Source organism: Salvelinus alpinus, chromosome 32, assembly GCF_045679555.1.
Source record: "Salvelinus alpinus chromosome 32, SLU_Salpinus.1, whole genome shotgun sequence".
NCBI lineage: Eukaryota > Metazoa > Chordata > Actinopteri > Salmoniformes > Salmonidae > Salvelinus > Salvelinus alpinus.
Genome location: NC_092117.1, coordinates 12,631,784 through 12,650,732, shown reverse-complemented (window position 1 = coordinate 12,650,732; position 18,949 = coordinate 12,631,784). Strand labels below are relative to the sequence as shown.

General features: G+C 42.1%; 1 protein-coding gene across 1 annotated transcript in view; it reads left to right on the top strand.

Annotated features, from left to right (window-relative positions):
* Window positions 1-18,949, top strand: part of LOC139562317 (melanopsin-A-like) — a 56,904-nt gene that overhangs the window by 21,813 nt on the left and 16,142 nt on the right. Inside the window, exons 2-9 of the mRNA XM_071379917.1 lie at window positions 6,343-6,488; window positions 7,114-7,247; window positions 10,060-10,263; window positions 11,645-11,816; window positions 11,953-12,117; window positions 12,294-12,401; window positions 17,066-17,261; window positions 17,389-17,550. Coding sequence (XP_071236018.1) covers window positions 6,343-6,488; window positions 7,114-7,247; window positions 10,060-10,263; window positions 11,645-11,816; window positions 11,953-12,117; window positions 12,294-12,401; window positions 17,066-17,261; window positions 17,389-17,550 — 1,287 coding nt within the window. The remainder of the gene's footprint in view (window positions 1-6,342; window positions 6,489-7,113; window positions 7,248-10,059; window positions 10,264-11,644; window positions 11,817-11,952; window positions 12,118-12,293; window positions 12,402-17,065; window positions 17,262-17,388; window positions 17,551-18,949) is intronic.

The following is an 18,949-nucleotide window of genomic DNA, read 5'->3' as shown; positions in this document are numbered from 1 at the left end:
TCTGTGTTCGGTAACTATTGTGTAGGGTCTCCTACAGCTCAGTAAGTCCTCTATGTGAAAAGTTCCGACTTTGAGAATCCCTAAGTCACGCCTTACAACCTTTGTCCGGTAAATTGTAGAAAAGATGTCCACGGGACCCATAATGGCCGTAGAATGATATCTGACAGACAAGGTGAGGTGGAACAATTAAAACAGATCTCAGATAATAGCTTCTTGACAAGGGCTTTTGGGTGATCTTAGAAGTTTGAACATGTATTTTCTCTCTGCTCTTATTGAGGAAGTTGGGATTTTACCCTATGAGAAAAATATATATAGAAAAATGTAAATCATTAACTCATTCCACAACAATCCAACGATGAAAAGGGGATGCTGAGAACTGGCGCCAAAAGCCCATAGGACACAGTCATAAGCCGCTGTTACCAACTTGATCAATTTACTGGGAGCAAAGGTACAACTGTGAAACAGATGAAACTGACATTTCTCTTCCCACCATGTTTCATTTTCATGCACATTATATATATATATATATATATAACATTCAGGAGATGATCCCATTTCATTACAATTCACAGGATGGATGCATTCATATTCACATCATAATAAGAGGGAGAGTTTCTTTCAGTTTTTTTTATCTAGACGATGGCCCTAGTGCAAGCTAGGTTTCCGCTCTTGCCATTTTAAATTAGCGGTTAACTTCGTTTTGGGCAGTCAGTGACATTAATTCATCAACTAGGCTTCAGGGGAAAATAAAAACCAGCAGGACTGTGACTAGACTACTGGATTTAGACCATATGATGCTGTTTTCAACCTTTTCCTTTCTCTAACAGGCTGGAAACAGATAGAAAGATGAAGTGATTATCCAACCTTAAAGCACTAAGCACACGAACTCTGCTAATAATCATCTGGAGTCGCACATTTAAATGAACTTCTCTGAGCTTCAATATGAATGAAGACCCATTTGCATCCAAAGGCTTGAAGCCAGTTTCCCCATTAACTCACACCGGTTAAAATCAACACACAAACATCAGACTTTGTTTTTGAATCACTCTCCATCTGTCATATTGTTCTGGAGTCTCTCCGGAATGTATTTAATGAAGAGAGCATTTGTTTGAGTTAGTAACTCGGGGCACGCAGGGCCAATTCCCTGCTCGACTGCTCTGAAGCCGCCGCAGGAGAACACAAATCAACAGGGATAAGCGTCCCCACCAACAAAGGCGTGATGGAATAAATAAGACCAGGCGAAATCTCCCTCTGTCATTTAAAATCTCAGTAATTTCAGACTGAGTGGAATGTACATATGGTTGTCTCACACTACCCCTGCTACAACTCAACTCTCCGTGAAGCAAAATAGGTATGGACTCTAGGTGCGAGAAAGGATGACAAAAGGCAGAATTGACCGCTTACTAGGATTTATTTCCTTACACGGTAATATGGGGAAAAGGGGCTGGACAGAATCAAAGCAAAGAAAGTAAATATCAAAGCTCCCCCTCCTATCTAACCTGCCTACCCACTACTTACCTAACTTAACACGACCTGGTGCCCTAACCAAAATACAAGGGGGTGGTCCGCCCAGGTCTTACCTAGTGTGCCTAGACAGTGAATATACTACGGGTATATGTATGCCCGCGGGCCTCTTACCTAAGTACTCCCTAGGTGCCTTCCCCTTCCCCCCTGGGAACAAATGAAACAGAATATTAAACAATCCACTTCACAACAAAACTGAGAAAACTAACTCAGGCCACTAAAGAAGCTCTGACAAAGCACAAACACAGAACATACCAAAGCTGCTGCTGCTACCAACAACAACTAACATAATACATATTTACAATCAACATGCTATACCACTCAGCCATCAACCGTCTCTCTCAGCAATGATCTAAGCCTGCCTATCTCTCTCTCTGAACAGAACACTGGCTTTTATAGCTTCAGGTGGCAATGGTAATTAGAGACAGCTGTATCTTGACGAGGGGGCGGGGTCAGCTCTCCAATTATCAATTGGGGCCGATCAATCAGCTGCCTGGGGAGAACTTCAGGAAGCCATCTCCTGAAACACACACACTCAAATACAAACTACAACACAGAAACTGGGGAACGTAACACTACCTCACTCTAACATAGTCTAACAGAGATAGCTAAAGCAGGTTTAGTGAAGGTAAGAACATGGTGAAATACAATGATGGGGAGGAAGAGGAGGAGAAGGCGGAGAAGTAGGAGAATGAGCAGATGGAGGACAATTATGAGGAGGAAATGGAGAAGGTAAAAGAAGTGGAAGAAAAAGAAGTGGACAATTGTGAGGAAGCTGAGGAGGAAAAAGGAGAGGGCAATTATGAGGACAATGATGGTGATAATGGCACCCACTCTCACTGCACCCACACAAATACACCCAGACAAATAGTCCAAGGCCAATATCTCTGTAGACAAAGACCTTGAATTCCTCTGATAACTTCAAAAAAAAAACAGACCTGTCTGTGATGCATCCCCTAGATGGAAGTGTTTGACAGCACTAGGAGGATGGTGTGAATGGGCTTAGACTAAAGCACACACTACAGAACAAACAGGAAGAAGAGTCAAAGGTGCTACATCATACAGACAGGGTGAATAATGGAAAAGATATGTCCTGGACAGAATACCAGCATATCATATGTCAGGGGTGTTAAGGGAGATACAGTGCCTTCGGAAAGTATTCAGACCCCTTGACTTTTTCCACATTTTGTTACGTTACAGCCTTATTCTAAAATTGATTAAATAAAAAAATAACTCTAGAAAGAGACCCGAGTTCCCGATTTACAATTCCGAGTTGGATGACCATTCAAAACGTATTTTCCCAGTCGGAGTTTGTTTTTGAGTTCCCAGTTGTCTTGAACTCACTGAAGTCAAATTTCGCAGTTCCGAGTTAACAGTTGTTTTGAGCACGGCACAAATCATGCTTCATTGACATCATGGCCAATGTTGAATGTTTATAATTTTAAGCTTGGAAAAGAGACCCTTAATCTCAGACTTGGGACCACACAGCCTCTCCACTGAATAGCAGGCTAGTGATTGCTTTGCAATACTTGCAGTTAGACACCGGTTCCTTCCAAACCATTCATTGTTAAATTTGCGATTTCCAACTTGTTGTTTAATGTTTATGTCCAATGGCCGATGAGCCCCGATACGTTTTTTCTATAATTTCTCTTCGTTATTTCTCTTCATATGACAAGGATAAAAAAGGATTTGCTAGTAGATTGTCGACTTGATTCATGATGATAACTGCTAGCTAAGATTTTGAAAGTAAGATGTTGACATGATCAGTCCAATCAAAGCTACTGTCGATATAACGTGACGTAATTTTATCTGTGGCCAATGACCTTGAGCCTTCTTGGATGAGCACTTCTAATGTAACTCTATGGCAGCACCCACGGGGCTTGAATTTCCAAGCTCTACTCTTAGACATGGCGGTGACGTAGTGTCCCCATGTGTTACAAAACACTGAGCCAATCATGGAGCAACTAGAGAACAGTACCAACCCCTATGCTCTGTATTTTTCTCTGGCTGCCCCACCACCACAGAGGTCACTGAGCTAGGCTGAAACACCTGCTTTTTGGAGCTGCCTTACTCAAGAAAACGGCTTTATTAACTCAATTATATATATATTTTTTACATTATTTGCAAAATGATATGTGAAGTGTATTAATGCCAAATAACATGCTATTTAAGAAACAATGTTGGGCTCAAAACAGGTGGGGCTCTTCCCCACCTGCCCTGAATGACAGATCGTCGCTGTGCTGTGGGGATGTTTTTCAGCGGCAGGGACTGGGAGCCTAGTCAGGATCGAGGCAAAGATGAACGGAGCAAAGTACAGAGAGATCCTTGATAAAACCTGCTCCTGAGTGCTCAGCATCTCAGACTGGGGCAAAGGTTCACCTTCCAACAGGACAACGAATGTCCTTGAGTGGCCCAGCCAGAGCCCAGACTTGAACCCAATCGAACATCTCTGGAGAGACCTGACAATAGCTGTGCAGTGACGCTCCCCATCCAACCTGACAGAGCTTGAGAGGATCTGCAGAGAAGAATAGGAGAAACTCCCCAAATAAAGGTGTGCCAAGCTCGTAGCGTCGTACCCAAGATGACTCGAGGCTGTAACTGCTGCCAAAGGTGCTTCAACAAAGGATTGAGTAAAGGGTCTGAATACTTATGCAAATATGATATTTTAGTTTTTGTTTGTAAGAAATTACACCATTTTTGAAAAACCTGTTTTTCCTTTGTCATTATGGGGTATTGTGTGTAGATTGATGATGGATTTGTTTTTTAATCAATTTTTGAATAACGCTGTAACCTAACTACATTTGTAAAAAGTCAAGGGGTCTGAATAGTTCCCAAAGGCACTGTAGGCTACAATATGCCCTATTGTTATGTGTATTAGCATATTTTTGTAATTTATGTTTCCAATGTGATGGTGTTTAACCCTTTTCTGACTTTCATTTATCTGCATGTCCAGCACTTGTTTTTCCCCATGTTCTTTTCAGGACAACCATTTCTACAAGTTAAACATCAAACTGTTTGACATAAACAGTTGCATTCATGAGTTTTATTGACAAATGTCGATAAAAAAATAAGGTCAGCGAAAGTAAAAACATTATATGAATGCTGTAAGTACAGAAATTGTTTGCTCAGTGGGAAATTCATATCCAACTAGTCGGTGACAACAGTGTGGAGTTTGGCGTCTGTGACAGCAACTATGTGAGTTTATTTCAGTAGGATAGACACTTGTTGTGTGCAACCGATTACACTAGGGTATAGGGTAGGCTTTTACGATCATTTAATGATGATTTGAGTCCCACCAAAAAATTTGCCAGCCCTGCCATCAACAGATTTTTGCCTACGCCACTGGTCATTGGTCCCTGTGTTTTCTCAGAGACAGTCACCAGCGGAGTATTGATTGCTTATATTGAGCCCCCCGTTTATTATGGTGTGTTGAATACCCATGCTTGTATCATAACAAACCAATGTGTACATTATGTTCATTGAAATAATAATTATAGAGAAAAGATACAATTAGTTTAACAGAACAGTTGATCACTTTATGTCCAATCAACCAGCTCATGAACTTGATCATTGAATCAGCGAAACATGAACTTAATGAATTGATCCTATGAAAAAGATTGGCTTGATTCATAACTTGATATCGAATCCCAGAGCTGACAAGGTAAAAATCTGTCGTTCTGCCCCTGAACAAGGCAGTGAACGCACTGTTCCCCGGTAGGGCCGTCATTGTAAATAAGAATTTGTTCTTAACTGACGTGCCTAGTTAAATAAAGGTTAAAGAAATAACATTTTAAAAAATATCCTCCATGTGGCTTCTGATGGTCTTTCGGTAAAATTAACGTTTAAGTAGACTCATGCAAATCTCAAATGAGGATTCTGGTCTCAGTCCAGTCATGTGTTGAATGTGTACAGCTTCCCCCCAGTTGTTTGGCCCCCTGGGATCACATTTCCTGGGTACATCCTATCCTAATGACTATCAAATAGGCTCATGCAAGTGTGCAGGCCAGCATTTTACAATTGCTCTATCCTGCATAAGGATTCCGGGGGCAGGTTTCAAGAACAAAAATAAGAAACTAAATCCTTGTTTTAAAATAATTCAAACCAGAGGGGAAACAAGTTTACTGGTTAGATTATTTTTGAAAAGCCAACATGAATCAAAGGGTTAAGAATTAGAATGAGACAGGATGCATTGCTTGATCCTTCACAAAGGACTTGATTTAAAAAACAATTATTTGTGAAAGATACTTTTGCAACATGTCAGTTTGAAGAGAGATTTGTAACATATTGCACAAATTGGATTCTTAACATATCACACGAATTGCAAAATTCATATATCATACAAATTGCTAAATTCGTAACATATCACAGGAAATGGATGACTAAAAGAGGGACGGTTTTGGCTCGTGAGCACCACTTTCAAAACTCCTGGCTGAAATTATATAAAAAGTTTGAGGGTGTGTCTTTGTGCTGATAAGAGTTTGTGGATTGGAATGATGACCGAAGTTGTTCTGTAATTATTCAGGTCTAAAGAGTTGCCATATTTATGAGTAGGTTTCCCTCCTGCACATTTCCATATAGACAGCCTTTCCCCAATGGACAGTAATAACTGTATTGCAATACTGTACAGTAATTTGCAAACATTGCTGAGAAATATATGTCTGCCTATTACTTACAACCTACCAGAATTTTAGGGTATGCTATGAATTTCTCTTCCTACATTAACAAGTGGATACGGTTAATTAATCACAATTTAGTAATGCCAACTGAGGCTGTTGCACAGGTTCCTGTTTAAATGCAGTTATTTTGGTTTACCTGTAGGTGGCCATGGTGCACGAGGCCCCTCGTCACCCCTTCCCCACTGCGGATGTACCTGACCACGCCCATTACACTATAGGGGCCGTCATCCTGGCTATCGGCATCACCGGCATGGTGGGCAACTTCCTGGTTATCTATGCCTTCAGCAGGTAAGGGACAGTTGCTCCCTATGGTAGTGTAACTCTCTCTCTCTCCACCTTAGAAGAGCAGGTAATCTGATCAGTTAAAATGTGATTGGAGTTTCTTGCAGCAAGAATATGTACAGTTAATGCTGAGGTTTATCTCGTCTCACTATCCCTCCACCTGTCACACGTGGCTCTGTAGTCTCAGTTGTTAATCAGTGTGTCTCAGTTGATGAGCATCGTGAGTGGAGAGATCAGGCTGTTCATCCTCCCTCCTGAGCCCAAACATGATGTACTGTAACTAGCGTCCATGCCGTGCTTCACTTTCAATGCTTTGTGAGGTGCCATTTCTCTCCCACTATGATGACTCATTCTGAAAATAGACAGGCATACACACACACACACAATCATATGCAGATATAAGTGGTACGTGTTGGACAAATTGATGGCACAAGCTCTATCCATAGCTAAATAGTTGTCGACAATAATAAATCCTTCACCATAAAAAGAGGGGAACTACTGTACCCAATTACAGAACAATAACCATTTGATTACACTGAGCTACCATTTGAGGGAATGTTACAGAATTATGGTGGTGTTTAAGTGTGTGTATCAAATTGAATCCCTGTGCTGTATGTGTTGTGTTCAACAGGAGTAGGTCACTGAGGACTCCAGCCAACATGTTCATCATTAACCTGGCCATCACTGACTTCATGATGTGCCTCACACAGGCACCCATCTTCTTCACCACCTCCATGCACAGGAGATGGATCTTCGGAGAGAAAGGTACTCAACACCCATCTCCGAACACGTCTGAGGCCAATATTTTCCACTCAGACCACCCCGATTTTTGTTTATGAGCATGGAAGATAGTTTTTGTCTCATTGAATTACAGACCTTTTGACATCATGAGGAATTATATTGAACCTACTCCATTTTTATAAGTCATAGCGATCTTCAGATCATATATCCCTAACAACCCCAACCCCACCTACCCTCCTACCTTATTGTTGTCGTCCAAATTAACTGGAGAAAAAAAAGAAACTGGAAATTGTGTTCAAGTGTATTTCCTGTGTCCTGGTGGGCAGCACTCATATACAACTCAATACCTGAAATTTAGGTGATTACAGATGGCTCAATCTTGATATTGTAAATCATTGTGCCAAATCTGCTTCTTTATTGATATATTCAAGAGTATTAATATCTTTATCTATTTTTGCTCAGTTGAAATAGCCAGAACTGGAGCTGTACTGTCTATTCCCAGTTCTGCCAATGGTAAACCCAATTTACTCCAGTAAGTTAAGGTGTCAAATCTTCCCTGGCATCACCCACCATTGAGGGTGTGTAACAGCCTTAGGCTACTGCCATACCACGCTAACACAAGGTATTACCCCAGGCAAGACATCACCCCTGGAGTGTGTGATTTGTATTAACACAGCTATGGAGTGGTCTATCATGACATATATACAAACAGAATGTTGCACAATATCTATATTTTGCGAGACATTGAGGTTTTGATTGAGGTACAGTACCAGTCAAAAGTTTGGACACACCTACTCATTCAAGGGTTTTCCTATATTTTTTACTATTTTCTACATTGTAGAATAATAGTGAAGACATCAAAAACGATGAAATAACACACATGGAATCATGTAGTAACCAAAAAAGTGTTAACAAATCAAAATATATTTTAGATTTTAGATTCTTCAAAGTAGCCACCCTTTGCCTTGATGACAGCTTTGCACACTCTTGGCATTCTCTCAACCAGCTTCATGAGGAATGCTTTTCCAACAGTCTTAAAGGAGTTTGCACATTAGCTGAGCACTTGTTGGCTGCTTTTCCTTCACTCTGCGGTCCAACTCATCCCAAACCTTCTCAATTGGGTTTAGGTCGGGTGATTTTGGAGGCCAGGTCATCTGATGGAGCACTCCATCACTCTCCTTCTTGGTCAAATAGTCCTTACACAGCCTGGAGGTGTGTTGGGTCATTGTTCTGTTGAAAAACAAATTATAGTCACACTAAGTGCAAACCAGATGGGACGGCGTATCTCTGCAGAATGCTGTGGTAGCAATGCTGGTTAAGTGTGCCTTGAATTCTAAATAATCAGACAGAGTCACCAGCAAAGCTCCCCTACACATCATACCTCCTCCTCCATGCTTCACGGTGGGAACCACACATGCAGAGATCAGCCATTTACCTACTCTGCGTCTCACAAAGACACTGCGGTTGGAACCAAAAACCAAAAATTTGGTCTCATCAGACCAAAGGACAGATTTCCACCGGTCTAATGTCCATTGCTTGTGTTTCTTGGCCCAAGCAAGTCTCTTTTTCTTAGTGTCCTTTAGTAGGGGTTGCGTTGCAACAATTTGACCATGAAGGCCCGATTCACACAGTCTCCTCTGAACAGTTTACATTGAGATGTGTCTGTTGAACTCTGAAGCATTTATTTGGGCTGCAATTTCTGAGGCTGATAACTCTAATGAACATATCCTCTGCAGCAGAGGTAACTCCGGGTCTTCCTTTCCTGTGGCGGTCCTCATGAGAGCCAGTTTCATCATAGCACTTGATGGTTTTTGCGACTGCACTTGAAGAAACTTTCAAAGTTCTTGAAATGTTCCGAAATGATTGACCAAGGCAAAGGGTGGCTACTTTGAAGCATCTCAAATATAACTGTCACGATCGTTAGAATAACTGGACCAAAGCGCAGCGTGATCTGGGTTCCACATCTTTTTATTTCTCGGTGAAAGTCACAGCAAAACAAAAACAATACATCTCAAAACGAAACGTGAAGCTAACAATAGTGCTAATAGGCAACTATCCATAGTCAAGATCCCACAAAGCACAAAGGGGAAATGGCTGCCTAAATATGATCCCCAATCAGAGACAACGACAAACAGCTGCCTCTGATTGGGAACCATACCTGGCCAACATAGAAACATAATCCCCTAGATGACCCACCTTAGTCACACCCCGACCTAACCAACATAGAGAATAAAAAGCTCTCTATGGTCAGGGCGTGCCAATAACATACATTTTGATTTGTTTCACACTTTTTTTGGTTACTACATGATTCCATATGTGTTATTTAAAAGTTTTGATGTCTTCACCATTATTCTACAATTTAGAAAATAATACAAATAAAGAAAAACCCTAGAATGAGTACTGTAGGTGTGTCCAAACTTTGGACTGGTACGGTATATGTTCCGGTCCCTGCAGAGTGCAGGTGGATGGGTGTCACATCAGGGTGAGTGTTGGGTGTGAATCTGAGATGGGGTCAGTCAGTATTACCTCCTGCTAGGCCCACTCTCTCTGCAGGCTGGCCCTCTGTTTGACCTGGTTCTCTGCTGATCATTATCCAGGCTATGGAGTGACTATCACCCACAGGGGGCATTACAACACACCAATCGACATATCTCTTTCTCTCTCTCTCTTTCACCCTCTCTTTCTTGCTCACCCTTTCTGTTTCCTTCTGGGGTTTTTAATACTTTTCTCTCAGTAATTAACAGTACTCTGACTCTCTATCATTCTATGTTTCTTTCCTATTCCCACCTTTTATCTCAGTAGTTAACTGTACTCTCTCCGTCTCTGTGTCTTCTAGGCTGTGAGCTGTATGCATTCTGCGGGGCTCTATTTGGGATCTGCTCTATGATCACTCTGATGGTGATAGCAGTGGACCGCTACTTTGTGATCACGCGTCCGTTGGCCTCCATTGGGGTGCTCTCCAAGAAACGAGCCCTGCTCGTCCTCATGGCTGCCTGGGCCTACTCACTGGGGTGGAGCCTGCCCCCTTTCTTCGGCTGGAGTAAGTCCACACATACATGATCATCACACACGCGTGCAAGCGCACATACACACATACACACATTTTGGATGAGATTTAGTATGCCAGGGCTGTATACACTGTACGGAAGAGTCGTGGTTGTGTCAGTATATGCATGTGTTAGAAAGAGCTCAAAAGACAGCAAGATAGAAAGACAGCGAGACAAGTGCTCCCTCTGGCTCTGTGTTCTCTCTTTGAACTCCAGTTAGCAGTAGCTTAGTTTAGGAATGAGGATTTAGGCATTGGATCAGGTGTTCTGAGCTGCCAGAGATCTTTCAGTGATAAGGAATTAAATTAAACTAGTGGGCGAACTGGTTGGAATGGGCCCCTCATAAGCCTCACATGGGCCTTACAGTATACTGTCCTCAGAATTACTCACACCCCATCATTGTGTGTATCTCTGGCAAATAACAAATGTATCCAGCCCGATTCTGTCCAGCACGTTAATGGGTGATATGCTGGAAAGGACCTTGGGGTGACACTAACTCAGACAATGTGGAGGGTGGAGGGGGTTTGGGGAGAGGGATAGGAGATCATGGACTGGCTACCCCTTGCAGCAGTCTGGGGCTGGGCTCTGCATGCAGGCGTGCCACCCCAGACATGGTTCCGCAACACGCATGTCCTATCTGAAAACACGAAGGGCGTCTGTCTCCTTAAACCCATCTGACGTCCCCATCTTTGCCCCGTCTCCGCAGATTACCACATAATTTCACGCCCTCTGGGGAAAAAACATTAATAACATGAAAGCAAAACAAAACTGCGCCGTTATACACTTTGAGGCTTTGATCGTCCAGAGCATTTAGTTCATCAGGAGTGCTCCCCTGATCCAAGCTTTGGTTTTCTTGTGTCTTCCTATTGATGCGAATGTTCTTAGCTTTCCCTGACTGCTTGTTTTACCATAGCAGGGCTTCAATGGATGATGCATGACAAACAACTTGTAGATTACTTTGAAGTGGTGTTGAAGAAAGAGCATTGTCTCTCTCCTTATATTTTCCCCTTTTCCCTTTCTCTATCCCCTCTCCCTCCCTCCTTCCCTCCTTTCCCTATCCCCTTGTCTCTCCTTCCCTTTTCCTCTCCCCTCTCCCTTACCCCTCTCCCTCCCTCCTTTCTCTATCCCCTTGTCTCTTCTTTCCCTTTCCTCTCCCTTACCCCTCTCCCTCCCTCCTTTCCTCCTTTCTCTATCCCCTTGTCTCTCCTTCCCCTTTCCTCTCCCCTCTCCCTCACTCCTTTCTCTATCCCCTTGTCTCTCCTTCCCCTTTCCTCTCCCCTCTCCCTTACCCCCCTACCCCTCTCCCTCCCTCCTTTCTCTATCCCCTTGTCTCTCCTTTCCCTCCCTCCCTACCCCTCTTCCTCCCTCCCCAAGGTGCCTATGTTCCAGAGGGTCTGTTGACCTCCTGTACATGGGACTATGTGACCTTTACCCCGTCAGTGCGTGCCTACACCATGCTGCTCTTCACCTTTGTCTTCTTCATCCCCCTGATCGTCATCATGTACTGCTACTTCTTCATCTTCAGAGCCATACGTACAACGAACAAGTGAGTGGATTTGATACCAGAGAGCTGGTCTAGAGATGTCACTGGAAGTGTCAAATCAAGTTACTGCATTGGATTCTCTGAAGCATTTCTAATTTCTCGCATTGAAAAAAAAAAACTGTGTGTGTGTGTGTCATAGGGCTGTAACCATGATCAACGGCACTGGGAGTACCAGAGACTCCATTAGGAGTTTCAATCGGCTGAAGAATGAGTGGAAGATGGCTAAGATCGCTCTTATTGTCATCCTCCTCTACGTCATCTCTTGGTCCCCCTACTCCGCTGTTGCCCTGACCGCATTTGCAGGGTGAGTGGTTTTGATATACTATACTACCCTATATAGACACAATACACACCCACTTCTAAAAGCATTGCCGCAGACACAACATTCATACCTTGACCATTCAGGTACAATATATATTGTGTAATTCTACCTTCAAGCCTAACAGCCTTCTCTCTCTGCCCTTTTCATGTGCCCTGTAGGTATACAGATTTTCTGACCCCCTACATGAACTCAGTGCCTGCTGTGATCGCCAAGGCTTCAGCCATTCACAACCCCATCATCTATGCCATCACCCACCCCAAGTACAGGTACTGTAGTCTTGCTGCCATCCCAAGTACAGGTACTGTAGTCTTGCTGCCACCCCAAGTACAGGTACTGTAGTCTTGCTGCCACACCAAGTACAGGTACTGTAGTCTTGCTGCCACCCCAAGTACAGGTACTGTAGTCTTGCTGCCACACCAAGTACAGGTACTGTAGTCTTGCTGCCACCCCAAGTACAGGGGGTGGCCACAAAATAAAATGGTTTCTATTGTTGCATTATGGGTCAAATCTGCTTACGCAACCCAACCCCATTTGGAAATTCCGCTAAGCAACAAAGTCAAAGGGCTATTCTGTTGTTGTTTTTAATTTCACTAATCTGATACTAGCCAAGTGAACCATTCCATTCCATCTTATAAGAATCGATCAAATCTGAGAGACAGGAAGGGTATAGCCCCTGTCAGCTAGCGATCAGACTAATGTTGTCACGATACCAGAATGTTTACTTTGATACCGATACCAGGTTTAGTATCACGGTACTCAATACTAAAACAATACCACAGCAAAAAAAGAGGAGAGGACACATTTTATTTAATCTGTTCTTAGTTGCAAACAATTCTTACATCAGGAGATCACTTTTGAGGTCTGGGAAAAATCTAAGAAATGTTGATATTTGGGTGTAGTTACCCTTTAATTCAAAGTGCTCATGCACCTAGTTAGCACTGTTGTTTGGTTAGCGGTGATTCTGTTGCGTACGAGTTGGGAGTTTGCAGAATAAATGCACACGGGATTGCAACAAATAATCATAATTCTGCCCAGGAGGCATACTGTACAGTAGGTTACTTTGTACTTTGTACTTGGCTAGAATCTGCAGTTGAAACAATAACAAAACGTTCACCCGCCTTCCCACTGGACACAGACGTCATTTAAACATCTAGTTTTGATTTACATTTGGTTGAGTTGTCAACTCACGTGAAATCAATGTGAAAAACTGTCCCCATGTCATTGGATTTACTGTAGGTTAAAAGTTGGTTTGAAGAAAATGGTCACTTCCCTTACTTTAATGACTTTTTGCAAATCCAATCAGTTTCCCACGTTGATTCAAAGGCATCACATATGTTTTGGTTGAAATGACGTGGAAACAACGTTGATTCAATCAGATTTTGTTTTGGTAAAAAGCTGTGGGATGGGCCTGGAGAAATGTAACTCTCAAATTCAGACAGAACTATGGATGCAAGGACTGAACATCCATGGTATCAAAATTATAGTTGTAATCATGTTTTGTGGCTAAACAGTGTTTGCTTACATTTTGGGTATATAACATTAGTGAGGCCTTAGTGAGGCCTTTTAAAAACCATTCAAATTTTTTGCTTACTTCAGTTTTTTTCCCAAATTCCATTTTCTCAGTTTTGTTTTCCAGGTTTCGATTTCCCCCATTTTTTCAGGTTTTCCCCAATTATTTTCAAACTTTTTTAGTAGAAAAACAACAACATTTGACTCTGTGTTCACAACAATGCTTGAACCACATCGGGGATTACTTTTGAGGTCTGTGAAAAATCTACGAAACTTACAATGCCAGTCAAAAGTTTGGACGTACCTACTCATTCAACAGTTTTTCTTTACTTGTATTATTTTCTACATTGTAGAATAATGGTGAAGACATCAACACTATGAAATAACAAATATGGAATCATATAGTTACCAAAAAAGTGTTAAAATAATCCAAATATATTTTAGATTCTTTCAAGTAGCCACCCTTTGCCTTGATGATAGCTTTGCACACTCTTGGCATTCTCTCGACCAACTTCATGAGGAATGCTTTTCCAACAGTCTTGAAGGAGTTCCCACATATGCTGAGCACTTGTTGGCTGCTTTTCCTTCACTCTGCGGTCCAACTCATCCCAAACCATCTCAATTGGGTTGAGGTCGGGTGATTGTGGAGGCCAGGTCATCTGATGGAGCACTCCATCACTCTCCTTCTTGGTCAAATAGCCCTTACACAGCCTGGAGGTGTTTTGGGTCATTGTCCTGTTGAAAAACAAATGATAGTCCCACTAAGCGCAAACCAGATAGGATGGCGTATCCCTGCAGAATGCTGTGGTAGCCATGCTGGTTAAGTGTGCCTTGAATTCTAAATAAATCACTGAGTGTCACCAGCAAAGTACCCCCACACCATCATACCTCCTCCTCCATGCTTCACGGTGGGAACCACACATGCAGAGATCTTCTGTTTATCTACTCTGCGTCTCTCAAAGACACGGTGGTTGGAATCACAAATCTCAAATTTGGACTCTTCAGACCAAAGGACAGATTTCCACTGGTCTAATGTCCATTGCTTGTGTTTCTTGGCCCAAGCAAGTCTCTTCTTCTTAGTGGTGTCCTTTAGTAGTGGTTTCTTTGCAGCAATTCGACCATGAAGGCCTGATTCATGCAGTCTCCTCTGAACAGTTGATGTTGAGATGTGTCTGTTACTTGAACTCTGTGAAGCATGTATTTGGGCTGCAATCTGAGGTGCAGTTAACACTAATTAACTTATCCTCTGCAGCAGAGGTAACTCTGGGTCTTTCTTTCATCATAGCGCTTCGTGGTTTTTGCGACTGCACTTGAAGAAACTTCCGGATTGACTGACCTTCATATCTTAAACTAATGATGGACTGTCGTTTCTCTTTGCTTATTTGAGCTGTCCGTGTCATAATATGGACTTGGTCTTTTACCAAATAGGGCTATCTTCTGTATACCAACCCTACCTTGTCACAACACAACTGATTGGTTCAAACGCATTAAGAATAAATAAATTCTACAAATTAACTTTTAACAAGGCACACCTGTTAATTGAAATGCCTTCCAGGTGACTACCTTATGAAACTGGTTGAGAGAATGAAGGAAAAGCAGCCAACAAGTGCTCAGCATGTGTGGGAACTCCTTCAAGACTGTTGAAAAAAGATTCCAGGTGAAGCTGACTGAGAGAATTCAAAGAGTGTGAAAAGCTGTCATCAAGGCAACGGGTGGCTACTGTACTTTGAAGAATCTAAAATATATTTTGATTTGTTCAACACTTTTCTGCCAGCTCAGGCTACACTATTCACATTCCTGTGTAATCAAATAAAAATGCCCCGAATACAACAGGTATTCCTTACCGTGAAATGCTTACTTACAAGCCCTTAAACAATGGTGAAGTTAAAAAAATTAAGTTAAGAAGGGGCTTGATTACAACCTGTTACAATGGTGCCAACGTCGTCCCCCAGGCTATTGCACACACAACACATAGAAGCCTGGGATATCAACTATCCAAAGTTGGCCTACAGTAGGTGGGAGTGACCATAGAATTCTAAAGGAGTGACCTTACGGAGTAAAGAATTTGTCATCGTCACTAGTTAACACAGTAAAAAAGTCCTAATTATGGCAAAAATTTGACTTTAAAGCTAACCCTAACTAATGAAGGCCAAGTTTGATGCATTGGTCCACCAGGCCTTTAGCACATTTGGGCGGAAGTGTCTTGGAACGAGATTAGGTGTAATGTGACTACCATGACTTCACTTTAGAGCGTATTCCAATCCTTCTACCCAACATGTCACCCTTTATAAAGCACGTTTAGATCATATTCGACATAGTGGGTGTCGTGGACATTCTTACACAGGGATACTCGAAGTCAATCTTAAATTAATCATCCTTTATTTGTCAGCACGCTGGAAAGGTTCCAACCAACTCACTGCACCAATATACACATGTCAATCAGGAGCTCTGCCAAGGCAGACCCAGCAGTTGTCTTATATAACTTATATTTGCATGATTTACTGTAATAAATTATTAATTACCGTTTTAATCATTACCGACCAATACTGGTTCGTAACATGTCACAGACCAATACCCCACGAGGCTTCTCCTCTCTAACCTGAGACCTTGAAACTGAGATATCTTTTGTTCTCGTTCTCAAAACAAGGTCCAGGTGTACTGCCAAATTGCAGCTACTGATAGTGAGGATTCGCTCAGTCAGCCACTTGCATGAACACAGACATTGGTTTATAGAACAGCACATGAATAGAACACAGAAATTAGTTATCAGAAAAGCACAAAATGGGTTATGTCACATTTGACATTGGTGGTTATGTCACACAGTTATGGCACATTTATGAACCCTTTTTAAAGCATGACATACGGTTATAGATACTTATGTAGTGCTTATGAAGGCATTATGAAGGCTTGATGAGGCCTTTATAAGCTGAACGTCATTTAAATCAGAACCATAAACTTCATACATTTTCGAATAAATTCAATCCATTAAGTTGATTTCAAAATCTGAGACACATTTGGTAGAAGATCCGAAAGTAACAAATTATAATACTGGACCATTTTTTCATGTTCTAGTATTTAAAAACGACCATTGTTTTCATTCACCGTGCAACTCTAGATCAGACTAAACGTTCCTCTCTACAATCACTCATTAACCTGGATGTTAATACAACTGGACATTATTTTATTCTCACCACACAGGAAGGATGCCAAGGGTTAATAAACTGTATAGGGCACCTAGATTGTTTCTTCTGACATGATACATCAGGCCAAGTCCCTGCCATGTTCTGTCCCATCAGACTGCCTATGGTGTAGCCTTGTACTGTATGGTACTTTGCCTTTCTGTCTTATGCTAGAGGAAATATATCAGTTAGCTTCTGGACCTACATCTCCTAAATTTGCCCCCTGCACTCTCGGTCTTCAGGATGGCCATAGCCAAGTACATCCCATGCCTGGGGTTTTTGCTGTGTGTACGTAGACGCGACCTGCGATCCACCAACAGCAGCTTCGTGTCCACCCGACGATCCACTGTCACCAGCCAGACCTCCGACATCGGCGACCGCTTACACCGCACCAGCACTGTCAAGTCCCGCCTCTCTTCCGCCTCCGACAGCGAATCGGTATAAATAAATATGTCCTGATATAAAATCATGAGATGGGTGTGTGTGTGTGTGTGTGTGCCTGCGTGCATGTGCATGTACCTGTGTGTGTCTGTCTGACGTTTATGTAATGGTTCCATCCCCCCAGGGCTGGACAGATACGGAGGCTGACCTCTCCAGTATGGGCTCCTGGCCGGCTAGCCGCCAGGTGTCCTGTGATATCAGTAAGAACACAGCCGAGCTCCCACACTTCAAGCCCTCCAGCTCCAAGTCCAAGATGAAGAGCCACGACTCTGGCATCTTTGAGAAGGTAACTAACACATCCAGGCAAGGTCAGGTCAAGCCTGCTCCCTGTCCTCTTTCACATGTGTGACAATGTACCAAATGTGTGGAGGATATTTTGGGCTCTAGAGGCAGAACAGTGTGAATGCGTGTCTAACACAGTAGACACAGTAGACAAGGTCAATAAGTAAGCCAATTTAGGGTTTAAAAAAAAATCCCACTTGCACTTATGTGCTCATCTCCCAACATCAATACACATTAATGCCACCAATGGTACCTAACATTCAGTGCCTCTACTTGAGAAGCACCTAATCAAACAGTAACACACTTGCTGTACTGTAATGCAACAAGATTCGTAGGAGAATTAGGCAAGAACTAAGTACATATTTCCATCATAAAGGATTCTTCTGTGTAGTCCGCCACAAATCTATTAAACCAACTTTTGGCCTGGAAAGCACCCCTGGATTTGTGTCAGCCAATCACATGGCTCCTAAATTAATCTGGCACATTGTTACAGACAGGATGGTAAGATGAATCCACAGCAGAGGGGTCACTCCAGGGAGGAAGCTTTAGGAGGGCTTTGCTGTACCATAGACGTCTAATCCAATTTTGACATTTTTGAAACGTGTTCATCTTTACGGCGTCTTTCAGTGTTACTATTTAAAATGTGATGTCACCTGCTAAAGCAATGTTTTATTAACTGATTTATTAACTGCCCCCATGAGAACACAAGCTAGCTCTATGGAGCATAGTACTTGTAGAGGCAATCTGTATCGAAGGATAAGAATCTATTTTTAAAATGTATGAGCAATCGTATAGGGGTCAGCAGACATATTTCTGTAAAGCGGATATATAGAGATAGCTGATGGGTGTTATCAGGGTTCATTACAAATAAAAATTGTCTTTTCAATGTGTCTTAAATCTCTTTACAACATATTGTGATACAATTATAATCTTTATTGAGAGGTTAGATTTCACAGTTAATTAAATGTCCCCCTTTGCACTCTAAAAAGAAAAGGTTCCTGGAGTATCCTTTAGGGGTTCTTTAAATGGAAACTGTGGGGGAACCCCTATTAGCTCTTCAAAGAACCCTTGAAAAAAGGTTATTTGAGGAACCTTGTGGGGGAACCCTTATTAGTTCTTCAAAGAACCCTTGAAAAAAGGTTATTTGAGGAACCTTGTGGGGGAACCCCTATAAGTTCTTTGAAAAAAACATTCTCATAGGTTATAATGGTTCCTCTAAGAATCTTTTGGGGCAATTTTTTTTTGCTCCCTGTCCACCCTCCCCCATTATACAAAAATATTTTTATAATAATGACAATAGTGATTTAAATAATTCATTGTTAATTTAGTGGCACCACAAATGTGAATGAACAATTACACAACAATTTACCAAACAAAACACATAAGAAACATTGCAACATTTC